At 57.8% G+C, this 25,916-nt stretch overlaps 2 protein-coding genes across 8 annotated transcripts in view; one reads left to right on the top strand and one right to left on the bottom strand.

Annotated features, from left to right (window-relative positions):
• Nucleotides 1-3,205: 3,205 nt before the first annotated feature.
• CHPF2 (chondroitin polymerizing factor 2) lies at nucleotides 3,206-9,270 on the top strand. Of its 2 annotated transcripts, XM_060156331.1 has the most exons (4): nucleotides 3,206-4,969; nucleotides 5,415-5,979; nucleotides 6,689-6,871; nucleotides 7,835-9,270. In XM_060156331.1, exons 1-4 carry the CDS (start codon nucleotides 4,689-4,691, stop codon nucleotides 9,140-9,142), a joined length of 2,337 nt encoding a protein of 778 aa, XP_060012314.1. In that variant the 5' UTR covers nucleotides 3,206-4,688; the 3' UTR covers nucleotides 9,143-9,270. The 2 variants fall into 2 exon arrangements, with proteins under 2 accessions (XP_060012314.1, XP_060012315.1); XM_060156332.1 differs by lacking the exon at nucleotides 6,689-6,871.
• Nucleotides 9,271-9,406: 136 nt separating this feature from the next.
• Nucleotides 9,407-25,916, bottom strand: part of SMARCD3 (SWI/SNF related, matrix associated, actin dependent regulator of chromatin, subfamily d, member 3) — a 32,880-nt gene continuing 16,370 nt past the window's right edge. Inside the window, exons 1-14 of one of the 6 annotated variants that reach the window (XM_060156334.1) lie at nucleotides 18,648-18,909; nucleotides 17,999-18,214; nucleotides 15,625-15,836; nucleotides 13,858-13,900; nucleotides 12,924-13,046; nucleotides 12,659-12,817; nucleotides 12,336-12,431; nucleotides 12,073-12,174; nucleotides 11,662-11,823; nucleotides 10,674-10,771; nucleotides 10,367-10,502; nucleotides 9,941-10,063; nucleotides 9,721-9,822; nucleotides 9,407-9,606 (exon numbers count right to left, since the gene is read on the bottom strand). In XM_060156334.1, coding sequence (XP_060012317.1) covers nucleotides 9,553-9,606; nucleotides 9,721-9,822; nucleotides 9,941-10,063; nucleotides 10,367-10,502; nucleotides 10,674-10,771; nucleotides 11,662-11,823; nucleotides 12,073-12,174; nucleotides 12,336-12,431; nucleotides 12,659-12,817; nucleotides 12,924-13,046; nucleotides 13,858-13,900; nucleotides 15,625-15,836; nucleotides 17,999-18,106 — 1,518 coding nt within the window. In that variant the 5' untranslated portion in view covers nucleotides 18,107-18,214; nucleotides 18,648-18,909 and the 3' untranslated portion in view covers nucleotides 9,407-9,552. Of the gene's footprint in view, nucleotides 9,607-9,720; nucleotides 9,823-9,940; nucleotides 10,064-10,366; nucleotides 10,503-10,673; nucleotides 10,772-11,661; nucleotides 11,824-12,072; nucleotides 12,175-12,335; nucleotides 12,432-12,658; nucleotides 12,818-12,923; nucleotides 13,047-13,857; nucleotides 13,901-15,624; nucleotides 15,837-17,998; nucleotides 18,373-18,647; nucleotides 18,910-25,916 lie in introns of those variants that run through there. The other 5 variants (XM_060156335.1, XM_060156337.1, XM_060156333.1 and 2 more) reach the window with 5 other exon arrangements.

The following is a 25,916-nucleotide window of genomic DNA, read 5'->3' as shown; positions in this document are numbered from 1 at the left end:
CATCAACAGATGAATGGATAAAAAAGATGTGGGGTATATATATATATATATATATATATATATATATATACACATATATATATATGAATATTACTCAGCCATAAAAAATGAGATATTGCCATTTGCAGGATAAAAAAATGGGGTACATATATACAATGGAATACTACTCAGCCATAAAAAAGAATGAAATAATGCCATTTGTAGCAACATGGATGGACCTAGAGATTATCACACTAAGAGAAGTAAGTCAGAAAGACAAATACCATATGATACCACTTATATGTGGAGCCTAAAATATGACACAAATGAACTTATCTATAAAACAGAAACAGATTCACAGACATAGAAAACAGACTTGTGGTTGCCAAGGGGGAGGGTGAGTGGGGGAGGCATGGATTGGGAGTTTAGGATTAGCAGATGCAAACCCGTATATATAGACTGAAAAAACAACAAGGACCTACTGTATAGCACAGGGAACTATACTCAATCTCCTGTGATAAACCCTAATGAAAAGGACTATGAAAAGAATGTATATACATATATATATATAAAACTGAATCACTTTTCTGTACAGCAGAAATTAACACAACACTGTAAATCAACTACAATAAAATAAATTTTTAAAAAATATTGCCATTTGCAGCAACATGGATACACCTAGAAATTATTATACTAAATGAAGTCAGACAGAGAAAGACAAATATCGTATGATATCAGTTATATATGGAATAACAAAATGATACAAATGAATTTATTTACAAAACAGAAACAGGCTCACAAACATAGAAAACAAATTTATGGTTACCAAAGGGGAAAATTTATGGTTACCAAATATCGTATGATATCAGTTATATATGGAATAACAAAATGATACAAATGAATTTATTTACAAAACAGAAACAGGCTCACAAACATAGAAAACAAATTTATGGTTACCAAAGGGGAAAAGGGTGGGAGGGATAAATTAGGAATTTGGGATACACACCACTGTATATAAAATAGATAAACAACAAGGACCTACTGTAGAGCACAGGGAACTATATTCATTATTTTGTAATAACCTATAATGGGAAAGAATCTGAAAAAGAATATATCTATATCTAAATGAATCACTTTGCTGTACGCCTGAAACTAACACAACATTGTAAATCAACTTCATATACTTCAACTAAATAAATACTTTAAAATGTGGCCACCAGAATATTTAAAATTTACATATGCGGCCCACGTTATATTTCTTTCTTTTTTTAATATTTTTATTTATTTATTTGGCTGCGTCAGGTCTTAGCTGTGGCACACGGGATCTAGTTCCCTAATCGGGGATCAAACCCGGGCCCCCTGCATTGGGAGCTCGGAGTCTTAGCCACTGGACCACCAGGGAAGTCCCTCACATTGTATTTCCATTGGACAATGCTGGTCTGGAACCTGTATCTTTCAACCTCTAGATGAGTGTTTCTACTATGCTTCCCAGAGTCTTCTAACAAACCATTCATTTACCACCTATTATGTGCCAGTTGCTGAGGGGAGATCAAATGCTGTCTATCTGAGGATAAGACCAAAACACAGTAAAGGGTAAAGGGGCTGGTGCATTCCATCTCATGTGCCTCCTATATGGGTTCTTGACTCTACCAACCCCAACGTTCCCTTTTAATAACAAACTTTTCAAGGAACACTCCCCTTCCTGTTTTGAAATAAAGTTCGCATGTCACATAACTACACACATAAATTTCAAAAAATTACAGTGCAATGACAACAGCAAGAAGAAAAGGAAATCCTTTATAATAAAAGAATAATGTTATTTCAGTATGCTAGAAAACATCATTAGTCAGACGCTTGTACCTAATGTAGTACCAGCTTGAATGTGACAGTACAAATGCAGACACAACACTATGAATGACTATTGCTGTGCATGCTACAGTTCTCCAAAATGTTAACAAGTACATTCCTGGACAAAATGAAAGTACAATGTTCCTTCCATTTTCATGACAGTTCCATTCCTTGAAAATTCAGCACATATTACAACCCTGCAAAATTACTTAATTTTTATATATAAAACACAGGCTCAAGGATTAGATGATTGGAAGCTTTTTTTTTTTTTTTCACTAACAAGATTGTTCAGTGGGACATATTTGAAAGCTACGTAGGACAGGGACTTCCCTGGAGGGTCCAGAGGTTAAGACTCTGGGCTTCCACTGCAGCGGGCGCAGGTTGAATCCCTGGTTGGGGAACTAAGACCCTGCATGCCCCACGGCGCGGCTGGAAAAAAAAACAGAAACAAAAAACAAAGAAAGCTATGTAGGACAGATAATTCTTTCTAGTGTGATACGATCTTGCAATGTATAAGACATCTAGCATGCTTGCTCCTCCCCTCAACCATCTGACAACAAAATTGCACTTCCAGATTGCTCCCTAGGGATGTGCCGTCCTGGGTGGGAACCCACCATACTTGTTTGAAGGCCCCGCCTGCCTTCCAGCCTCCCTTGACCTGTTTTCCCCTCACTCACCAGGCTTTAGCGGCTTTGGCCTTCCCAGTTCTCTGGGCCAATCTCTTCCTTGTTCAGGGCCTTCTGTGTTCTCTTTGCCTGGAAAACTCCTCTTCACTTTTTGTCTGGGTAATTTACTGAACCTTTGGATCTCAGGATTCCCAAATTCTCAGTCTAATTCTTCCTGTCCTGTTTCTCCACTGGAGTCTACTTTTCTGCAATGGTTCTTATGACAGTTTGTGACTTCCACCTACATTTATACTTTTTTTGTCAATGTGTCTTTAATGCCTGTCTCCCGCAACTCTCAGCTACCTGAGGGCAAGGACCATGCCCACCTCGTCTACCACTCCTTTACGACGATCTGGAACTTAGTAGGCAAACAAACATTTCTGAAATAACTGAGTGGGTGATGGGGTTCGGGAAGCCCATTGGGAACAGTCGTCCAAGGAGGCAGAAGCGCGCTCACTGAGGGAGAGTAATTTTTTCTAGGGCAGAAGGGAGTTGAGGTTGAAGCTTGCGTCACCTTTGGGTCCGTGCTGGGTTCACTCGCATTAGCGTCTGCGGAGCGCACGCCTGTTGCTGGGGGGCGGGGGGCTGGCGGGACGACCACGTCACCCCACAGCGGGTTCTCGGCGCAGAGAGGGGCGGGACGACCACAGAGAGGGCGGCGGCGGAGCGAGCGGCCGGATGCGGTCACCATAGAGACGGGCACTGACAGCGAGCGGAAGAGGAAGGAACGGGCCAGGCTGTGAGGTGGCAGCGGCTGCAGCGGTGGAGCCGGCGCCTCGGGCCCTGGGGTCTGTTCCCCCTTCCCCGCCCTACCCCTGCAAGGGGCGTCGGGGGCACCGCTCCGGAGGACAGGAGCACGTCCCAGACCCACGCCCTCACCCCGACTCCCCGGGACCCGGCTGGCCGCGGCCGCCATACCCCGGCCGCTCGTTATTAGCACGCCGCCGCCCCTGGCCCGGCTGCAGGGGACTCCCCCTGTGGGCCTCGCGGTGTCCCTCGTTGTCCTTCGCCCAGTGGCGCAGGCAGGGCTTTTGCCCCCGCTGACGGGCCTGAGAACGGAGTCTTTGCCCTCCTCTCCCCGCCGCGATCTCCATTCCCGTCGCCAGAAAGAACCGAGTCTCCCTGCCCCTCCTCTGCAGCCCCGTGACGCAGCCGGTTTTATTTCTGTTGTGAGACTAGCGGCTAACGCTCGCTTTGGACCTTCTTTCTAGGACTAGAGTTGCTCTTCATTGCTGAGAGGTAGACAGGGGCGCCGGGCCTGACAACGGGCGCACCGGAAGCCAGCCGAGCCTCCGTGTGCCTTCTCAGGATCCCTGCGTTGTCGCTAGCTGCTTCTCTTCTCGGTTTGGTTTGGTTCGGTTTGGGTACCCGGGGCTCTGGGAAAACCAAACACCGAATCGCTCTTACGCGGCCGGGGTTACTGTCAGGCAGCACCAGCCTCTCAGCAGCGGGGATTCAGAGAAGGACGCCCTGCACAGTGGCTCCATCAGCCATCGTGCTCCTCTGAGAGGCTCTTCGTGCTGAGTCACCATATCCTCCGTCCGCCTCATTAGGTGGGCAGAACTTCTGTGCGCGGTGCCAGTGGCTCCTGACCGCTCCTGACTGCCGGGAGGGGTGGGTACCCTAGCCAGATGTCTGCTTAACACTCGGGAATAGAGTGGAAAGGCCCCGACCCCATCCCGGCGCTGGCCTTCAGCAGCCAGTCGGCAGCCCCTGCAGTAAACTGAGTGAGACGTGCCCCCGCCGGGCGCTTCTTGGGAAAGGCCTGTGGAGTTAGGTTCCTCCAGCCGGGGGCTGTTGTGTTGATGGAGCATGTGCGTTTCCCCAAGCCCATCTTTATCGGTTGCTGCCATCTCTTGGCTTAGATCCAGTCTTCAGATGTATGTAGTCCTTTTGGGGTTAGGTTTGACAGGATTGAGTTTTATTTCCTCTTGCTTTTACTGGAAGCCTCACCATTAGTGGGTGAAATTGATTCGAATATTTACTATTTGGATTGAGGGTTAGAGCCAGCACCTTGACAACGGAAGGCCAGGCAGACATTTCCCGGGGATACTGGGCCTGGAAGCAAACACGCCTTGTTCTCTTGTTGACCTCATTGACCCCAGGTTCCCTTGTTAAAACGGCAGACCTGCTCCCGGCCAGGTGCCCATTTACCCACTGATCGATCCTCGAGGCCGTGCCCTCTAGGGCACGCACATGGCAGGGCCCACCGCCATGCGACTGAGCTCAGTGTTGGCTCTGCTGCAACCAGCACTGCCCCTCATCCTAGGGCTGTCTCTGGGGTGCAGCCTGAGCCTCTTGCGGGTTTCCTGGATCCAGGGTGAGGGAGAAGATCCCTGTGTAGTGGCTGTGGGGGAACCAGGAGGGCCACAGAATCTAGACTCAGGAGCTCAGCTTGACCAAAGTGATGAAGACTTCAAACCCCGGATCATTCCCTACTACAGGGATCCCAACAAGCCCTACAAGAAGGTGCTCAGGTGAGAGTTGTGTGCGCGTAGTTCCCAGACCCCGGTTAGGGCTGCTCCAAGCCCTTGCCTCTGCCTTCACTGGTAATCGTCGTAGGCTCCTTGAAGCAATTCTTTGCCTTGTTATCCATCAGGGTTCGGTCCAGTTTCTTCCTCCTCCTCAGGTCTGAGAAAGCCTTACCCATTGGTGTTAAATTAGTGGTTGATGTTCTTCAACAGGGCAGGAATTGCATCTAGCCCATCCCATCCAGCCTTGGTTGACCTCTCCCCAGATCAGTCCCAGTTCGGCTACTCAGTGGATGCTCCCTCCAGTAGCTCATTAATATGGATGAGGAGGTCTGTCCCTCCTCTTTTCTCAACTCCAACTCACTGATTCCTAGGGGGATGTATATGCTGGACACACTGAGTGTTCCTAAAGACTAGGGAGTTGACCCTTGGCATGCTGGTCTCCCTACAGGACTCGGTACATCCAGACAGAGCTGGGCTCTCGCGAGCGGTTGCTGGTGGCTGTCCTGACCTCCCGGGCCACACTGTCCACTCTGGCTGTGGCTGTGAACCGCACAGTGGCTCACCACTTCCCTCGGTTACTCTACTTCACTGGGCAGCGAGGGGCCCGGACTCCGGCAGGGATGCAGGTGGTATCTCACGGGGACGAACGGCCAGCCTGGCTCATGTCCGAGACCCTGCGCCATCTTCACACACACTTTGGGGCCGACTACGACTGGTTCTTCGTCATGCAGGATGACACGTATGTGCAGGCCCCCCGCCTGGCAGCCCTGGCTGGCCACCTCAGTATCAACCAAGACCTGTACCTGGGCCGGACGGAGGAGTTCATTGGCGCAGGCGAGCAGGCCCGATACTGCCACGGGGGCTTTGGCTACCTGTTGTCACGGAGCCTCCTGCTTCGATTGTGGCCACATCTGGATGGCTGCCGAGGAGACATCCTCAGTGCCCGTCCTGATGAGTGGCTTGGCCGCTGCCTCATTGACTCTCTGGGCATCGGCTGTGTCTCACAGCACCAGGTGACAGCCCTTTCGAGTTAATCCCGGCCCCCGACAAGTTAGCGACCGAGCGATTGGCCTCGAGGCTGGGTGCTGCTGGCGCTTTCCCAGCGGCACCTCGGGGCTGTCGTTGTGCCTTTTCCAGCCCCGATCACCCCTCTAGCTCTCCCTTGCTCACCTCTGACAGTCTTAGATCCCTAGGGCCGTCAAACGTGGCATCTTGTCAGGGACCCTCGAGCAAGCCAGAAAGGTGCCCCTTACCATTCCTCCCACCTGGCCCCTTGCCTTCCGCCCCTTCCCTGACACTTGCACAGTCACCAATGATCTGGGAGTGTCCTAGAGATGGCCACTCTCCTGGAGGGGTAAGGTAGCCCAGGAACCTCCCTTTTGGTTGGTGAAGAGGGAACAATGCCAGAGGGGCCCCTCCTCCCAGACCAGAGTATTGGGAGCATTTGCTGGCTTTCGGCTTTCATTCTTCTGAGGAACAGTGGGGTTCTTTGCTGGGGCGGGGCGGGGGCTAGGGCATCCTTAGTTGCCTAGCTAGCACTCTCTTTTCCAAAATCCGTTGGTGAGAGTAAGGCTGAGGTTGAGGGGACACCAGAATGAGCTCCTGTGCCTTCCCCGCTTCTGCGGCAGTGGCGGTAATAGGTGTGAATGCTGAGCGCGGTCGAGGTGGTCAGGCCGGGCAGCCCTCCCTGTGTGGCACTGATTGGTCTCATTGGTCCTCTAGGGGCAGCAGTATCGCTCGTTTGAACTGGCCAAAAATAGGGACCCCGAGAAGGAGGGGAGCTCGGCTTTCCTGAGTGCTTTTGCGGTGCACCCTGTCTCCGAGGGAACCCTCATGTACCGGCTCCACAAGCGCTTCAGTGCTCTGGAGCTGGAACGAGCGTACAGTGAAATAGAACAGCTGCAGGTGAGCCTGGGACCAGGGTTGGAGGTCACAGGGAGCTTCAGGCGTCCAGGCTCATGATGCGTGGGAGGGGAGGCTGGGCGAGGTAGAAGGAGGCTGACCATACCCCAATTTAAAACGACTCAGGGAGAAGGGGCCCTGGGGGGTCCAGGTCAGTCATAAGATAATCAAAGCTCCTGGCATGACTTGGATGCACTTAAAAGGGTTTGCAGGTGAGCTCTGAGGATCCGGCTTGGTAGAGTGCTTAGATAGAAGAGTGGTTTGTGTTTTTTTTTTAGGGGGGGGTGGTTTGGGGTTTTTGTTTTTTGAGTTTTATATAAGTTAAGTGAATTAATGTTTGTTTTTAACATCTTTATTGGAGTCTAAGAATAGTGTTTTTTTAATTTTTGAATTTTTTGGCCCCCCTGCGCAGCTCGCAGGATCCTAGTTCCCCGAGCAGGGACCAAACCCGTGCCCCCTGCAATGGAAGCTCGGAGTCTTAACCACCAGGGAAGTCCTGACAGAATAGTTTTAATTCCTCTCCAGCAAGGAGGCAAAAACCTAGAAGTCCCTGAACCTCCAGCACCGCCCTTAGACGGTCCAAGGGCAGAAGGTAGAGGAACTCTCTGCTTGACCGTGGGGGTTGTCTGAGGTGGGGTACAGGTGAAAACAAAGGGCTCTTTGTGAAGAGAGCGCGAGTGCTTTGAGTATGGAAGAGAAAGACTGCCCAGCTTTAGATTTCAGGGTGCTTTAACCTCCAGGAAAGCACGTTTCCCAACTGCTTTCACAACAGCAGTTGTGAAAGGCGGCTGTGACTCGAATGCCTTCTGCACCTTCCCGATTAAAGAATGTAGAGGACAGGGAATTAAGCAATGAGCCTCACTGAGTGCTACTGGGGTCAGGGCAGACCTCAGGCCCCGGGACGCCGGAGTGGGGTAGGGTCCTGACTGCCTAGCGGGGCACTAACTGGGCGTCCCTCCCACCCAGGCTCAGATCCGGAACCTGACCGTGCTGACCCCTGAAGGGGAGGCAGGCCTGAGCTGGCCCATTGGGCTCCCGGCCCCTTTTACACCGCACTCTCGTTTTGAGGTGCTGGGCTGGGACTACTTCACAGAGCAGCACACCTTCTCCTGTGCAGACGGGGCCCCCAAGTGCCCACTGCAAGGGGCTAGCAGGGCAGATGTGGGCGACGCCGTGGAGACTGCTTTGGAGCAGCTGAATCGGCGCTATCAGCCCCGCCTGCGCTTCCAGAAGCAGCGGCTTCTCAACGGCTACCGGCGCTTTGACCCGGCGCGGGGCATGGAGTACACTCTGGACCTGCTGCTGGAAGCTGTGACGCAGCGCGGGCACCGGCGGGCCCTGGCCCGCAGGGTCAGCCTGCTGCGGCCCCTGAGCCGGGTGGAGATCCTCCCCATGCCCTACGTCACCGAGGCCACCCGCGTGCAGCTGGTGCTGCCGCTGCTGGTGGCCGAAGCCGCCGCGGCCCCTGCATTCCTGGAGGCCTTTGCAGCCGGTGTCCTGGAGCCGCGAGAGCATGCCCTACTCACCCTGTTGCTGGTCTATGGGCCGCGGGAAGGGGGCCGAGGGGCCCCGGACCCGTTTCTTGGGGTGAAGGCTGCAGCGGCTGAGTTGGAACGACGGTACCCTGGGACGAGGCTGGCCTGGCTCGCTGTGCGCGCGGAGGCCCCTTCCCAGGTGCGGCTCCTGGACGTGGTCTCTAAGAAGCACCCCGTGGACACGCTCTTCTTCCTTGCCACCGTGTGGACCAGGCCCGGGCCCGAGGTCCTCAACCGCTGCCGCATGAACGCCATCTCCGGCTGGCAGGCCTTCTTCCCGGTCCACTTCCAGGAGTTCAGCCCCGCCCTGGCACCACAGAGATCTCCCCAAGGGCCCCCGGGGGCCGGCCCCGACCCCCCGTCCCCCCCTGGTGCTGAGCCTGCCCGGGGGGCTCCCGTTGGGGGCAGGTTTGACCGACAGGCTTCCGCGGAGGGCTGCTTCTACAACGCTGACTACCTGGCGGCCCGAGCCCGGCTGGCTGGTGAGCTGGCGGGCCAGGAAGAGGAGGAAGCCCTGGAGGGGCTGGAGGTGATGGATGTTTTCCTCCGGTTCTCAGGGCTCCACCTTTTCCGGGCCGTGGAGCCAGGGCTGGTGCAGAAGTTCTCCGTGCGTGACTGCAGCCCTCGGCTCAGCGAGGAGCTCTACCACCGCTGCCGCCTGAGTACCCTGGAGGGGCTGGGGGCCCGCGCGCAGCTCGCCGTGGCTCTGTTCGAGCAGGAGCAGGCCAATAGCACGTAGCGCGGCCCGGGGCCCCGCGCCCCCACTTAGGGCCCTTCGGCCTTGGCCCCGGCAAGGCGGGGCAACACGGATGGACAGATGGAGGGCTTGTTGCTGTATTTCCGAATAAGAAAATGTCATTAAAAGTGTCTTCTGCCGAACTGTTTTTAGGTCTAGGGAAAATGGAGTAAGAAGACTCTGAGGGAGGGGGTGGGGAGTTTCCCAGAGGGACCCACTGCCCTCCCCTGCCTCCTCCCTCCCCAGTTACCAATGACCACACGGCTGTTATCAGGTGAACACCTTTAATCCAGTCCCTGCCTCACCCGAGAGGCGAGAGAGGTGAGGCGAGGCGTCTGTCCGAGTGATGGCAGAGCCCTAGGGCACAGGGCAGGGCCTGAGGCCCCCAGCGGTGTTTGGTGCTCGCAGGGCTCCTAGGTGTTGCGCACAACCAGGGACTGCTCCAGCTCCTGCCTGCGCTGCTGGATCTGTAGCGGAGTGAGAGCAGGAGCAGGTTACCTGCTGCTGGTGAGTGACAGGACCCCACCCGCCCTGGAGGAGCATCCGGAAGCGGTGGCGGAGGCCTGCGGGGCCCTTCACACCTTGCAGTAGAAGTAGCGGCTGACGGCTTCCTGGGACCAGGGCTGGTGGTAGAACTCAGCCCGGCGCTCCTCCTCAGGGTTGCCTGCCACATCTGTCATCACCTGGGAGGGAGCAGTGGGGTCAGCCCCGAGCCCGGACCCCCTCCAGCCCCTGTGAACAACGTTTACTGTCTTCCCGATGTGCTTGTCTTCCATCCAGTGCTCCCTGAGTCCCCTTCACCTTGAGGTCCCGGCTCTGGGAGCGGAGGAGGTCTTGGATGTAGCCTTTGGGGTCTCTGGAGAAGCTTAGCATGAAGTCCCTCTGGATCTTGAGCTGGTTTATGGACTCAATCGTCTCATGGATCTACAGGTAGAAAGACAGAGGCTTTCACCTGGCCGTGCTGATGTGAGAGGAAGGGAAACGGGCGGGGGGGGGGGGCGGTACGGGGGTGGGGAAGGGGTTTGCTGTTGTGCCTTTGAAGGGCAATCCCTCAGGTCCCTGATGCCCAGGCAGTCCCAGGGAAAGGGGGATGGGCGGAGCTCCAGGTAGCGAGGGAAGGGCCACCTCCCCTTCCTCTCTCCATAGGCCCACGTTCTTGTCTGTTTTGTCTGTACTTCTGTCACTTTTGGGTTAACGTCCCACTCCAGCTCTGGGCTCTGGCCCCACCTTACTGTCCAGGGCGCTGATCTCCTGCTGGTTGGCCGTGGACAGGAGGAAGCTGCTCATCTGTCCCTTCAGTGGCTCCTCTACCTCCACATCAATGTCATAGCACGCCGTCTTCTTCTGGTCTGATGGGTCCACGCTGCCAGTGGAGTCCAACCCTTGGCGTCCATGCCGCCCCCACAGAGGCCAAGGGCGCTGGGGCCCGAAGCAGAGGGGAGGGGCGGTGGGGGGGGGGAGGCAGAAGGAGGGGCAGGGAGGGCAGGACCACCACAGAGATTCCCTGTTCTGAGGAGCAGCCGGGGGGCCTCACCTGATGACGTGGTTGATGACAATTGGGTCAGGGGGCAATAGCAGAGCTGTGAGGCGCTGGGGAATCTCAGAAAACTTCAGCCGGGGACAATCAAAAATCTGAAGTGGGAGAGAGAGATCGCTCTTCTGTGTTTGAAAGAGCATAGTTTCCATTCTGAAAAGGCCATGAGAAGCCAGTGCTCACGGGGCTGGGGCCAGGTGGGCTGCGACCAGAGGAGCGCTGACCGGGAGGGGTGTGCAGCGCGTGGGTGAGAGCACAGGCCTTGGGTCGGCCGGCCCGGGTGTAAGTCCTGCTTCCACCGCTCACTGTGCAACCCTGAGCAACTTACTTAACATCTCCTCCTCAGTTTCTTCATCTCTGGAAAGGGGATGGCAATGGTATCTATCTCAAGGGGTTGTTAGAATTAAATGAGTCCGTTACACATAAAGTGCTTGGAACAGTGCTCGGCACGTGGTTAAGTACTCAATAAATATCAACTGTTATTTTTACTAAAGTCTATCTGTTGTATTTATTTAAAAATTATTATTAAAAATATTATTAATAATGTCTAGTTTGGTAGAACTCTTGTCAAATCACTTCCACAGCAATTTGATTCTCCTAACTGCCCGGTGGGCTAGATGGGACAGGTATCGTTATCACCCTGTCGTGAAGATAAGGAACAAGGCTCAAAATAGCTTCAGTAATCTACCCAGAGTCTAGACCCAGGACTAGAACTCGGGGATCCTAATTCCAAGTGACAAGAATGTGTTCCCCAAAGCTGTTGGCCTCCTGGGGTTCCAGGTCTTCCTCACCTGGGGTGGCTACGATGGGTGGGCCACCGCACAGAGCTGCGCCACGGCAGAGCCTGGACTAGAACCCTGGTCTCTGGCTCCAAGACCGTTTCCGACGGAGTCGAGAAGGGAGTCGGGGGTGTCACCTTAGTAGGGGCACTTCCCCTACCGGTAACTCTGCCTGCTCCCCGGGGCCCCGGGCTCAGGGGAGAGGGTACCTGCTGGAAATACTTGTCCCCGTTGATGTATTCCTTGTCGTGCGAGTCCTGCAGCCTGTTGGTCTTCACGTACTGCCACAGGGCCTGGACGATGGCTGAGCGGCTCTGTGTGTGCAGCCCCAGCAGGCGGGCCAGGCGGGGATCCAGTTTGAACTGGGGAGGCTGGGAAAAGGTGACCATGAAAATGAGGTAAAAGAGAGAGAGTGGAAAGCGCTCAGGGCCAGGCGGCTTGGGACTCAGCACGGATGCGGTGCCTGGGCTTCTCAGAAACGTGCTCTGGAGAGGGCGGGGTAGGGAGGAGAACGGGGTCTCTCAGGATGTGCACCTTTGAGGCCGAGGCCCGCCCCATCTAGGAGAAAGGGCGTGGGGGGCTGAGGGCCTCATGTGGTGTCTGGGGGGTGGGGCACACACCTGGTAGTCCAGCATGAGGAGCAGCGTGCAGCGCACGCTCAGGTCCCCCGGCCTCTTCACCTGGAACCCATCCGTCTCCTGCGTGGTGGGCGTCCGGTGCCACTGTCCAGGGGATAAGAGCCGGCTCACCTCACAGGCCCAACTGAGCTGGTGGGGCTAGAGCCCTGGTGGCGGGGGCTCCCTCATCCAAACCTGTGCAGCTGACGGGACTGTGGTGTGTGGAAGGGGGGCAGGTTCAAGGGCAGAGGGGGTCTGGGTCTTACCTCCACTAGGTGGTTGTCAGGGCCGTAAAGGTCTTTGTCCAGCTCAATGACCAAACTCTTGAAGAAGGAAGAAAACTTCCGCTTCTGCTTGCTGGGCTGTGGGAGAGGAGCGGACCGTGGGGGCGGAACAGGGACCGTCGGGGCAGAATGAGTTGGGAGCGGGGTGTGGGGGGTGGGCTGGTTGGGCAGGGCGGCACAGTCAGAAGCAGGCCTCCAGCCAGACGTCTCTCTAGACCGCCCCGCCCCCCACCCCGGCCAGGGCCGACTTCCTAGCCCTGAGTGCTGGTACTCCGGTACTGTCCTGGGCTCAGCCCCATGCCCACCCCAGGACACCTGGAGAGACCTGGGCCGGGACGTACGTCATCCAGGAGCTTCCCCTCCACCCGCAGCTCCCAGGAGGCAATGCTGCCATCAGAATCCTCAGCATCGGGCTTCGCAGGGTTAAAAGTGTTGGAGATATAAAGACGCAGCTTCCGCTTTTGCTGTAGAAATAAAGAGTGTAGCACAGAGCCAGGCCCCAGCGCGAGCCCGCTTCTCCATTCTGGGAATAGGACTTAGCCCCCTCTTCCTGCCCCCAAGCCAAGGCACCTTCATTGGCCTCTTCAGAGCCTCCTGGATGTCCACCCGCTTCCGCATGATGGTTTGATCCAGTTTCCTCTCAAAGGCCAGGAGGTCCATGTAAGCCTGGGACTCCGGGACCAGCTCCCGGATCTGGAAGAGGAGGAACAAGGCCGGGAACCAGGGGCTCAGCCAGCCTTGCAGGTGGAATGTGTGTGCGTCATGTGGTCCCAGGACACAAAGGGCGTGGCGGGGAGCTGGCCAGGAGGTTCAGGGCGTGGAACTTTGAGAGCAGGAGCGAGAGCTCTCCCCAGGGCTCCGAATCCAGCAATAAGGGCCTTGACGTGTGGGGATAAAAACTGCTTCTCCCACAGTGCATCTCATCACTAGGGGCGGCCAGAGCACCCAGGGAGCCCAGCAAGCGCGAGGGCTTCACCTCCTCGTCTTGTCCTCTCCCCTGTCACACGGCCTCTGGGTTTCCCTTGGGTGTCTGCAAAGTGGAGAGGACGGACCCTGGCGTCCCCGGGACAGGTGATGTCGCTGCCTGCCTCTACCCTGGCTCATGGCTGCTCAACCATGCTACTCCTTAGCTAGCTCGGCCTGGGTCCTCTTACGATGCCTGCGCCCTTCACTCCCCCTGCCAGCCTGTGATCCCCGAGCTCTCCTCTCCTCTTTGTCCCACGCCTTTATGTCTTCATACCGCTGGAATTCAACCTACTGCACCCCAGACCCAGTATCCTAACCCTATGGCTCCGCCTGTTCCCTCCGCCCCACCCCCTCCCTCTGGCCTGGGGAGCCTCACTTCTTAATTAGCTTTTTGAACAAAAAGTGAAAGTGACTGTGATGCTGAAGCGCAGCTCCTGAGGGGGGAGGGGAAGAGGCACGGGGTGGCGGGGAGGGGGGAAGGAGGGCGGAGCAGCAAAGGGTGGGGGGTGGGCTGGGGGCTGCTGTGAAAGGCACTCACCCTTTGAGGGAGGATTTTGTCAGCCATCTTCCTCCTCTTGGCACTGTACATTTTTTAAAGAAAAAACCAGGTTACCATGGCGACAGATCTGGGAGTAACGAGGCCACCTGCTAAATTATCCCGACATCTCAGCCCGCCTGGCTGGGGTTCCCACAGCCCGCTTGTCTGCCTGCCCAAGGGGCTATGATGCTGGTGTGTGGCACTGGTGCTCTGTCCTCTCAGGGGGGAGCAGAGGTGACCCCGTGCTTTCTCCAGCCTGGGAGCCCCCTTCTGCTCCACCACATCCTCAGGGCCATCGAAATGAGACTTAGAAGGGGCTGGGGGTAGGGGAGCTGCAGAAGCCTTTGAGGAAAGCTGGGAAGAGGGGAGGACAGAGGAGAGGGAGGATGGATTCTGAGGACTCGCTTTCTCTGCTAAGCAGGGGTGCATGGTCCAAGGTGGCCTGAGCTCAAAGGGAGGGGAGCTGACACCCATGGCCCATCCCTGGAGCAGGAAATGATGGTGTGAAGCTGGTGAGGACTTGCACCCCTGCCACCCTGGGCTTGGAAGGGGACACTGATGGGCAGGGGGTGCTCATGCCCTTGGGCCACCTGCCAGCAGGGTCCAGGGACACACCCATAGGTATCCAAAGAGAGTGGATAGGACGTTCTCCTGAGGGGTGTGGCTGTGGCTGGACCTGGGGTAGCAGCTGGGACTTGGACTCGATCCACTAGCTGCTTCTGACTCCCAAAAGCACCCCAGAAAATCCTTGGCAAGTAGAAATTAGAACCCAGCCTAGAGGATGGCTGCATACTGCCCCCTTGTGGTGTTCTCAACCACTGCCCCCTCTCTGTCCAAAAATCTGTTCTAAGGCTAGGCAAGCAGTTTTCATTAAAGGTCTGATTTGTTTTGAAGAAATTATCTATGTGAAACTCTCCATTTATACAAGCTAAATCAGGGACTCTTTACTGTATAAAAGAATGACTCACTTTGCAAAAGAATTCATCATGGGATTCCTATAAATGGTGAATTTTCCTTGCTATGTAAAAAATATTTAATAATGCGGTAAAATCCATATTGCACCTTTTATAAGACTCCATCTGGTGTGCAAAGGGAAGCATGTGTGTTTGGCTAAATAGTGAAACCCAGAGGGGTATCTCTCTTGCCAGGCACGCGCAGGGGCTTTTGGGGTGCCACCAGCTGGCTCAGACAAGTAAATAGGCTGGCCCTTGATGGTTTGGGGGCAGACCTGATCCAGAGGACAGATCGTGGCAACGCTTCAACATTTGATTGGTAAAGAATCACCTGAGAGCACAATGGGGCAGCGACTGGCCACCCACGGGGCACATCCCCAGGCTCCACCCCCCTGGCCAGAGATTCAGACGAAGAAGATCTGGAGTGGGGCTTTTGAACAGCCAAGCCCGCGGGTTCTGAGGAAGGCACCCTGGACAACCACACTAAGAAACACAGTCTAAAGCTCTGCCCTCAGTCCCAGTGCCAGCCCGCCCGCACCCCGAAGACTGAAGCATCTCCCAGAACCTGGGGACTGGGGTGGAGAGAGGGACAGAGCAGGTGACAAGGAGAAGGGCGCGACGGCCGCAGCCTGTCTCTACGGTGGGCACACAAAGGAACCAGACCAGTGCCCCCTCAGCCCGCCTCCCGGGAGGGCATCCCACCCAGGACGCCTGTTCCCTGCCGATCGCTCTCCTCCCGCTTCCAATCCCGGTCCTCGCCCACCCCGTCCCTGCGGGTCCTGCGTCCGCCCCCTCTGCTCTGGGCCCCTCTTACCTGCGGCTCCGCGCGGGGGCGGTGGGCACCGGCTGGCCCTGGCTCTGGGCCTGGCTCTGGCCGGGCGGGGGCGCTGCTCGTTTGCGGGCGGGCTCCATGCCCGCGGGGGCCAGGCCGGGTCGCACGGCGGGGCTGCCCATGTACGGGGAGCCCGGGGGGCCCATGGGCGCCCCCTGGTGGGGCATCCGGGCTCCAGACGGCATCCCGGGGCGCTGGGGAGGCGGGGGTGAAGCAGACACAGGCGTCCGCCGGTCAGACCAGGGCCCCTGTTCCAGGCGCGGTGAGCTGCGTCTCTCCCACCCCGAGCCCCCGGCCCGTGACCCTGCTGCCGACGGCTCGAGCGAGGGGTGGGCGGGGGCGCCGGAACCGCGCAGCTTTGGCGGAGGGGGGCTTTGCGTCTCGCTGCAGGAAGCTAACTGAAGCCAGGCAACTGCACAGGGCACTGCCAGCCTCGGATTTGCGGAAGGTGCCGCGAAAATGAATATTAATGGCGCCTTTCAACCTTTTTAAAGGATGTTCACATCCACATGCTCCTCTGCAAGACAGTCGGAGCGGGTCCTTCTCTCCCCACTTGACAGATGAGGCAACCGCGGCTCAAGGAGAAAAGCAACCTAGCCAAGGTCATGCAGCTCCTCCCGGCGAAGGCAGCGCTGAGCGGCCGTTTCCCGAGGGGCTTTTTGCTCTCTGCTGCTTCGTTTAGTTTAGGGGCTGGGCTCCCTGCTCGGACTTCTGCTGCCCCTCTTCCCATTCCCTGCTTCCCAGTCCATTTCCTGGGCTGTCCTGCCTTGAACTCACCCTTCCCATTTCAACCCACTCTTCTCTCTGGGCCCCTGCCTTTGATGCCTCAGCCCTGATCCCCACCCCCTTCCTCTGATTCCAAGCCTCCCCAGGCAGGGGCTTTGCTGACGTAGCCCATCCCCATAATTTGCTCTCAAGGTGAAGGCTGGAGGCAACCTGAGGGACTGAGGTCAGACCTCACCAGGATTCTCCGATGGGGGGTGGGGGGAGGCTTAACTGGAGATGGGAGGTCCAGAGGGCTTGGGTAGGTCAAAAGTAGCAGCATCTCCTCTTATATCCATCTCTCCCTGCCCGTCCACCCGAATCACCAGAGACCGTCCCATCCTCCAGACCGCCTCTACTCCCCACCCTGCCCCAGTGAGGTCAGAAGTCTGGGTTCGCAGGGGGCCACGGAGAGGGAGATGAGGCAGGTGTATTCCTTTGCCGCTACCCCGGTGCTCAGCTGGGATGTAGATGACATCAAATGTATTGAGTGAAGTGGCCCACAGACTTTTAAAACCTCACTTGTCCAGATTTCAGAAGAGGGGTTGGGGAGGGTCTGAGGGGCTGTCAAGTGGAGGCTGGGTGGGATGGGGGCTGGAGAGCAGGAAGGAGATTTAGCGAGTGATGGTTGCAGACCCTGTGCCCCTGATACCATTCGAGCACCACCCACTTCACCCCCAGGAGTGCAGCTGCTCCCAGGAACAGGGAGCAGAGCCCTAATCCTGAGCTTGGTGAAGCCCTTCTAACTGCCGACTCTCCCTCCGGTCCCTCCTGCCTGCGCTATGTCTAACCCTAACCCCCAGCCAGCCAGCTGTCTCTGCCCATCGCCTCTGCGGTGAAACCTGCCTGTCCATGTGTCTGCCCCCCCTGCCCCACCTGACCCTGTCACTCACACCTCCAGGGTGGCAGCCCAGAATGGAGCCCACGCCGGCCATTTCCCACCAGCACAGATGGGCCACTGGGAGTGGGGCCCCCAGCCACCCAAGAACTGAAGCTGTAAGTTGGCCAAATAAAAAATCCACGTGTATAGTCCCTCTCCCTCCTAGATGGGCCTTTTAAAAGGGACTCCCCAGGCAGCAACATTAGGACTGGTCACTAGGCTGACTGACATGGAAGTTAGCCCAGAGAGGACAGCTGCCCCGGGGAAGCCCCTTTCCCCATCAGATGCTCTCCCACTTAATAAGGCCAGTTGTACTCACTGATCTGCTGAAGAGGCCCTGAGAGGGAGACTTCCAGAGCCCCCAGAGGGCTAGCCAGCCACCAGGGATCGGCGACCCACACGAAGGGCCAAAATTCTAAGGACTCTGGCCTCTTTTGCTGAGAACATGCCTTCCTTGGGGTCACAACCAAATGTGGCCACTGTAAACCTGACTGCCTCCTCTATATCGGGCTCCAGCACCAGCACCCATCCCAAGTCCTGGAGCCCCTGCCTCTCCTATTCCACAGCCCTTCCAACCTATTCCCATCCTCTCAGGTCCCCTGGGCTCCCTCAGGCTCCCGGTGGACCTTCCAAGCTTGCTTGTGGCAGGACGGTGCTGCCCGGCCCCTTTGGTCTCTAGGCCTCGCGTCCCTGACTCCAGCCCTTCCTTCACACCTTTGAGGCATTAGGGACATCAGCTTCTGGTGGCTGAGTCTGCCGAGGGATCCTCAGACCCCTTAACTTGGGGTCTGTCCCTAGAGAGGGCCTCTCTCTGGCCTTCATGGCAGAGGCCGTCAGCAAAGCCCCAGAGTCTTCCTGCCGGGATGCAGAGGTTGTTCAGCCCTAGGGCTTCCGGCTCACAGTGCCTACAGGGTCACCTGCTCCTTGCTCCTGAGACACAGAGAAACACTGTCCCAACGGATTAACAGACAGCCCAGCCCAGCGATGCCATGTCCCCCACCCCCACCCCCAGGGCAGGGGTAACACCTGGGCCCACAAGGAAAAGAACAGAAGACAACACGTCGGGTACCTAGGGGAGCCCCCACTTGGGGGGTACAGTCCCCAAGTCCCACCCCCAGCCCCTGACAGGAACCCCTGCAAACGCCTCCCTTCCCCGCCCGGGCACCCATCCCCGGCCAACCGCCTGACGACGTGTTCGGGTGCCAGGGCGCCGGCACAGTCCTGGGGCTGGGCCGCGCGGGCCGTGGCGCTCCCGCTAGAGGGGTGGGAGAGCGGGAGCCCCCCTCCCGGCCCCTCCCGACCATCCCTCCATTCAGCCCGAGCCAGCTCGCTCTCCCTCCCCCGCTAACTTTCCCCCACTCACCACCCCATGGACCAGAAACTCAAAAAGTTTGCTTTTCGTGGCTTTGCGCGCCCCTCCGGCAACTTCGTCCGCGGCCATCGGGGTGGGCTCAGCGGCTCCTCTCACTCTCTCTCTCTCTCTTCCTCTTTCTTTCCCTTTTCTGCCTTTTTTTTTTTTCCTCCAACTCTCCCCTCTGAGTCCTGCTGGGCTCTCTCACACTTCTACTCGAGCGGAGTGGGGAGGGGGCCCCTTCAGGGCTGCCCTGACGGCCCACGGCCCACGCCGCCGCCGCCCGCCCGCCGCCGCCGCCGCCGCCGCCGCCGCCGCCGCCGCCGCCGCGGCTGCAGCATTCCTGCACTGATAAGACAGAAATAGTCCGGCGGCCCGGGGTCTGCCTGTTGACTCGGCGGGGACAGAAAAGCCTGCCTTTCCAACCCTCGCTGGCCAAACAGCGCAGATAAGCGGCGAGGCACGCCGGCCAGCCCGGCTCCCGGGCGCTGGGCAGCGGCACTGCAGCCCGAGGCCGCCCGAGGGCCGCGGGGAGGCGGCGCGGGGAGGGGACGCGAGGGGAGGTGGCGGGGGGCTCGCCGGCCCCCGGCCTCTCGCCGCAAATAGTTTCTCGGTTAGGGAATTCGCCGGCAGGGCCAGGCAGGGAACAGTCAGTTCCAGCTTTGCCCCCAAGTGGCTCCTGCTGCATTTCTGAGGCCCTTTCCCCAGAGACCTGGCAGGCCAAGTAGGGAAACATTCGCTGGAAGGAATCCGGGGGGAGCCGGAGTCCGGAGGAGGCCTTTCTCCTGCACCGGGGCGGCAGGCGTGGGTGTGCCCCGGGAGGCGGGGTGCCCCTGCGTCCACAGATGTGTGCGCCCTTGTCTCACCCGCCGTGTGTGTCTGCACCCTCGTGTGGGCACGGCTCGGGGCTGTGGGTGTGGGTGTTTATGTGCGTGCACACACAAATGCCTCCTCTGTGTGCCTCTCTCCACGAGAGCCTCCGGTGCGCGCGCGTGCGTGCGTGTGCGTGTGTGGCGGGACACGGTCTGTGCCTCCCAGCCCTGTGTGAGTCTATTTCGGGGCATGTGAGTCTTTGTCTTTATGTGAGAGAGTGAGGGCAGTAGGGGAGGTATTTCGGAAACAGGGAGGTGGATCAGGCTCGTGAGAACAGGAAGAGAAGCTGTGGGGGCAGGCCAGGAGCCGGCGTGGACGGCGGGGGGTCGGGGGCAGAGGGAGGTGAGCAGGACCCGACGGCTCTGGAGTCGGGGGTGGGGTAGGGGACCTTGAGGAGCTGGGGCGCTGGGTGTGGGAGGGCCAGCCTCAAGACCCCAGAGAAAGCAGGGGTAGCGGTGGGGCTACAAGGGAGCCCCAGAAGGGGTGGCGTGGAGGGAGCTGGCAGTCGCTGGGACGAAGGAGGGACAGGATACAGGAGGGGCAAATCCTGAGCTTCCCCAGGCCAGGAGCCCTGGCCCCGCCCATGCCCCCAAGGCCACACCCCTCTCTCCTCCTTCTGGAGGAAGAGCCCCAGGGCTTTGGGAGAGAGTGGGTCAAGTTTATGGGCCTCCTGGGGTTGTACTGTCAGTATCCAGGTGAGGATGGGGCAGTGCCTGGGGGACTTTGTTGGGAAATTTATCTGAAGTTAGATACTGAAGACCCAGCATTACCCTGGGGCGGGGTGCAGTGGGGTGGTCCTGACCCTCAAACCTTCAGAACGCCTTCAGAGGTCAGGACAAAGAACCGAGGGAGTGTTCTGGCTACGGAGGCTTTTTTGCCTGCAGCCTGATTTCCTTGGGTCCCCTTGTGCTTCTGTTTGTCACCGTCCATTTAGGTGCCCACTGTCAATCCCCTGAAAGGCTAGAGAGGGCCTGTGGTCCACGATGCCCCTCCTCTACCACCAGCTTAGCAGGGGACCTAGAGATCCCCTTCCTACTACATCTTTACCCAGGCTTACCCACCCCCCCGCCAGACCCACACTCTCAGAGACTGGGCCCTGCTGGGGTGGGAAGGGGTGGGTGTTTGCCATAGGCCATGAAGGTGGCTGCTGGTAACCTGGGGAGCTAACCTCTCCAGTCTCTCCGCTAACTTCCAAAACCTCTTGCTCATTCCCGTTTCCAAGCCTCTGCTCCTGTTCTTTTGCCTGGAATCCCCATGCTGCTCCTCCGCCTGTCCTAATCACATTCATTCTTTAAAGCCCGGCTTGGGCCCCACCTCCTCCAGGAAGCCTTCCCTGGTCCCACTCCTGTGCACAGATCTTTCTGTTCTCTGAATGCCCACTGCCATCTACCATGGCCATGAACTGGCACTCTACTGACTAATGTCTCACGTTCCCTGCGTTTCGTGTGTGTTATGTTTGGCTTTCCAAATAGGCTGCCGCCCCCTGAAGTCTGAGGCTGGTCTTAAGTGCCACTCTCCCTCCGTGCCTACACACAGGGACTGGACGTGACCAATGCCTGCTAACACTTGCAACCACCCAAAGCTCAGTGGCCCAGTGGACAGAGCTCATACTCTGCCGCTTACCTGAAGCACCCCGCCCCCCTGTGGGTGCTTCTAGCATGGACATGTGACACCTTGAAGGTTCTGGCGGACAGGGGCAGGGGCAGACACCTCTAGGCTTTCTGTAAAGCTCCGAGGTCTCAACTCTTGGAGAGGCCTTTTGGCAAAAGAAGACAGCAGAGGAGGTGCATCAGCACAGTGGGAACACCAAGCATCTGTGAGGGGGCTGGTCTTGGTGGTGGAGGAGTTTGCAGGAGGTGGTTAGGCCAACGGAGGTGAGTATCGCTCGGGTCCATAGATAACAGCCTCCCGGGCCACCCCAGGATGAGCGCCTCGCCCTGCAGCCCCCTCTCTGGGAGACATCCTTACGCATATACAGGCAACAGATATATAGGGCATACCTGCCCCCAGGCACACACACCAATGCAAACACCAGAGGAACAAGGAGACACATGGATTTGCACACACAGGCACAACGTGATCACCAATGCAGCCCGCTCGCAAGGCCTCAGCCGGCAGACACGTGTGCATGCTGCTTTTACAGGGGCGACCCGAGGTGTGCGGACACCGGGGAGCCTTAAGACCAGAAAGCAGAGGCGCCAGTGAGGGTGTCCCGGGCCAGGACTCCCACCTCACAAAGGCCAGGCTCCCCAACGGCTCAGCCCCAGAAGGGAGCTCAGCAGTGCCACGCCGCCCGCCGGCTCCTGCGTCCTGCCGGGTGGGAAGGAGGCCCGGGGGAAGTCCCGATTCCAACGGGCAGGGGCCCTTCCTCCCGGCTCAACCCGGCCCTTAGGCTCGGCCGACCGGCCCAGGCCGCGCTCCGGGCAGGCCGTGCGCGTGTCCGGGCAGAGGGCGGCCGCCCGGAGCCGGAGTCCCCCCTGCCGTCCCCCCATCTCTCCTTCCCTCGCCGAAGCACCACCAGCACCAAATGGCAAAGCGCCGCTCCCCGCGCAGGGAGAGATGCGCCGCGGCCGGCGGGACGGGCTCGGCGGCCCCCCCACGACGCCCGAGCGGGCGGCGGCCAGGCGCTGGGGGGCTCGTCCGGGACCGCGGCCCCCCTCCCTCGTCCTCACCCGCCCGGTAACCGGGCAGCGGCGGGAGCCGGGCCCGGGCATGCGCACTGCGGCCTCCCTCCCGGTGAAGGTCAGCCCAGGGCCTAGCTGCAGGACTCAAAGGCGGCGGGGCGGGGTGGGGGGGGGTGGGTGGGCGTGAGGCGGAGGAGGGAAGAGGGATGCAGCGGAGAGACTTAACTCCTTCCCCGCAGGAGGATGGCCACCAAGGCTGGGGCCGGAGCCTGGAGTCCCACCCTCCCGCCTTCTGCGGAGGTCCCGCGGCGGGCACACAGCTCAGGGGGAGGGGGGAGGAGGGAAGGAGGGGGAAGCGCGGGGGGGGGGCGGGAGAATGGAAAGAAGGAGGCTAGAAGAGGAGGGAAGCCGGGAAGGGGAGAGGGAGGAAGGCGAGGGAGGAACAAAGGAAACCAGACTGAAGGGAGAGACCTCTTTCCGCCGCCTATATCCCCAGCAATGAAGCTTTCCTTAGTGACATGAAATTACCGTCATACACTGGGGCGTGTGTGTGTGTGTGTGTGTGTGTGTGTGTGTGTGAGAGAGAGAGAGAGAGAGAGAGAGAGAGAGAGAGAGAGAGAGAGAGAGAGAGAGAATGAAGTGAGACCACCTGGAGCTTTCAGGCTGAGGACCCCTGATTTCTGTGTCTGGTCCATCCCTAAACCCAGCCAGCCCCCACTTTCTTCTCTGGTCACTAAACCCCAGGGCATGCCAGGAGGCCCAGAGGCAGCTCTGATCCAGCCTACCTGCCTGGTCCAAGTCCCAGGACCCCAGAGAGCCCTGGCTAGACCTCAGGGCCAGGCCCAGCCCCCAGGGCTGGGTGAAGGGGAGTCTGCACCTCAGGCCCACCTCCAGCGAGGGGCTTCCTCCAGCCAGCAGACAGGACATCCGCAGACAGGACCGCGGCGTTGTGGCACGGTCCTCGCCTCCTCCTGGCTGCCCCCACTGCTCTTCTCAGGCCAAAGCAGCACTGGTCACCTCCCTCCTTGTGTGAGAATGTTTCTGTGCCCAGGACATCCTCTGCTACTATCAAGGGGTTTGTCTGTCTCTGTGTCACTTCATCTTTCTGTGTCAGTTTTGCAAACACAAACAAGAGAGACAAATATGCTAGAAAGAAGCAAAAAATAAATAAATAAATAAATAAATAAGAAAGAAAAAGAAAAAGTAGGATGCCAAAACCATCGTGTGACCTTGGGCAAGTCACTGTACCTCCGTGTCCCTCAGGGAGTGAAGCGCTGGGCCTCTGGGGCCCAGAGGGAAGGCCCATTTTGCATTCACAGCCACTTTTCTCTCACTCCCCTCAGGGCCACCATTAATCAGGTGGTCCCATGTAGCAAAAAACGAGCCACACTAGCTTGGACCCCCTTCTGGTGAGGATGGGGTCGGTCTGAGGGGGGTTGTGTATATGGAATACTGATGGGTGCTATAACTGCCCCAGCTGGCTGTCACAGCCTAGGGGCTGGAACACAGGGTGGGGCTCCACCTGGAGGGGGGCAGCAGGTAGGTGTCCCACAGAACTATCCTTGCTCCCCACCCATCTTCCTCTGGACCAACACCGGCCTGTCTGGCTAGATTCGGGGCAAAAGCAAGAGGGATCCGAGGCCTCAGAATCCTCAGGGCTCCAAGCAGAGGCGAGCCTCTTCCTCTCTTCTGGCGGCGTAGGTGCCTACCTCGCTCCACCGGCCTGGGGAGACCCACCCATCCCCATCCACCCCCTGTGGGGCTGCAGCCATCCCTCCTGCCCTGCTTGTGCCCCGGGGCTCCCAGACCCCAGCCATCCTCTTTCCTGGCAGACAGGAGCCCCATCCCAGTGCCTGCGATTCCTCTCCTCTTTCTCCCGCAGCTCAGTGCTCCCTCCTGACCAGTGCCAGGATAACCTCCTGGTGGTCAGCGCCCCTGTCCTCCCGCCAGGAAGCTTCTGAGGCCTCCGCTACTGCTCTGACCAGGTGGCCAGAGGGATTTCTGGGAACCACTGCATTCTGAGGTCTGGGATATCACCTGAGTGAAGAAAACTGAATATGCAAAAAAGATTCATATACACACTACCAAACGTAAGGTAGATAGCTAGTGGGAAGCAGCCACATAGCACAGGGAGATCAGCTTGGTGCTTTGTGACCACCTAGAGGGGTGGGATAGGGAGTGTGGGAGGGAGATGCAAGAGGGAGGGGATATGGGGACATATGCATATGTATAGCTGATTCACTTTGTTACGCAGCAGAAACTAACACAACAATGTACAGCAATTATTCTCCAATAACGATGTTAAAAAAAAAAGATTCATCTGCATTGCCTTAAAGATTTTCTGGGGGGAATTAAGCCAAGTGGAAGTGGGAAGCAGAACGTACAGATGAAACATTCATGGAAGCCACACGCGGGCCTGGTCTCCCCATGTCTTAAACTTCATTAGGAGGCAAGGGCGAGCCCTGCTCACAGGGTCTGAAAGGGCACTTTCTACTCTGTCCCCTCCCCTCGTGACGCAACGCTGCCTCTCTGCCCTGGTGGCCCCTGGGGGCGCCCGCCTTCCTGTCCCCATGCCCTTGTTCCCACTGCATCAGGAGCCATGGAAAGCCCCAGACTCCCCTCAATTCCTGCACCCCCGGCTCCACAGGGCTCTGGGCGCCCCTCTTCCGCTGCCATCTCCCACCAAGCCCTTCCCTGTGTGGTCTGTCAGAAGGAGAATCTCCAATACACTCGGCTACTTCTGTGCACATCCCTTTTGCCTTCTTGTGACGTAGCTGGGCTCCCCGCTGAGCAACCCCCCCAAACCCTCCATGTGGGGGGCAGTGGTCTTCCCAGAGTCCCCACTGCCACTGGCCTCGAGGCGGGGTAGGGACCCTCCTTGCCCCTCACTGCTGCTTCCAGACCCCTGGCTTTGCATCTTACCCCCATGTACGTACGGCGCCTTCTTTTCTGGAGGCTTCTAGCTCCTGGCTCACAGTCACTCCTCTGTCACCCCTGACCTCTTCCCGCTGCTCTCCTGGATCCTCACGGACACCCCTTCCCATACCCCAGGGCTCTGGGTTCCTCGGCTGCCTCTCCTCCAGCGACCCTCTACCCTCCCTCAGTCACTCACGCCAGCGTCACCTCTTGGACCCTGTCATTCCAGGATCTGCGCCCCCCCAATCTCAGTCCTAAGCTCCCCACTCTCAGACCACCATCTCCTTTTTGTCCAGCCCCCTGACCCCCAAAGCCTGTGACGCCACTGGAACCACTGGTCTTTTTTTTTTTTTGCGGTACGCGGGCCTCTCACTGCTGTGGCCTCTCCCTTGCAGAGCACAGGCTTCGGACGCGCAGGCTCAGCGGCCATGGCTCACGGGCCCAGCTGCTCCGCGGCATGTGGGATCTTCCCGGACCGGGGCACGAACCCGCATCCCCTGCATCGGCAGTGGCCTCTCAACCACTGTGCCACCAGGGAAGCCCTGGTCTGTCTCTTTGACCTGCACCCCTCATCACAACCACACCGCCCTGACATATACTCTCTTTCATTTTTAGTTATGGTAAAACATACATAACGTAAAATTTACCATTTTAACCTCCTTTGCATATACTCTTGACTCTCTTACTTAAGAGTTAAACTTGGCTTCACCAACTCCTCCCCTGCACCCCAGGACCTAAACGTGGCTGGAGAGACGCACCACTGCCCTAACCTGGTCTCACTGTCATTTCCAGAGCTTGGACTTCAACTGGCCTCATCCTGCCCTGCCGTCCCCCTCTTTCCCTAGACCATTCAGGTCCTTTCCCGCTC

Source organism: Lagenorhynchus albirostris, chromosome 8 (assembly GCF_949774975.1).
Source record: "Lagenorhynchus albirostris chromosome 8, mLagAlb1.1, whole genome shotgun sequence".
Classification (NCBI taxonomy): Eukaryota; Metazoa; Chordata; class Mammalia; order Artiodactyla; family Delphinidae; genus Lagenorhynchus; species Lagenorhynchus albirostris.
This window is presented reverse-complemented; position numbering and strand designations above follow the sequence as displayed.

Bases quoted from the DNA above. Each gene is read 5' to 3' on its own strand.
- CHPF2 (XM_060156331.1), top strand. From the start codon at position 4,689: ATGGCAGGGCCCACCGCCATGCGACTGAGCTCAGTGTTGGCTCTGCTG. The intron at 5,980-6,688 runs GTGACAGCCCTT...TTGGTCCTCTAG, and splicing joins GCTGTGTCTCACAGCACCAG to GGGCAGCAGTATCGCTCGTT. The intron at 6,872-7,834 runs GTGAGCCTGGGA...CCTCCCACCCAG, and splicing joins GTGAAATAGAACAGCTGCAG to GCTCAGATCCGGAACCTGAC.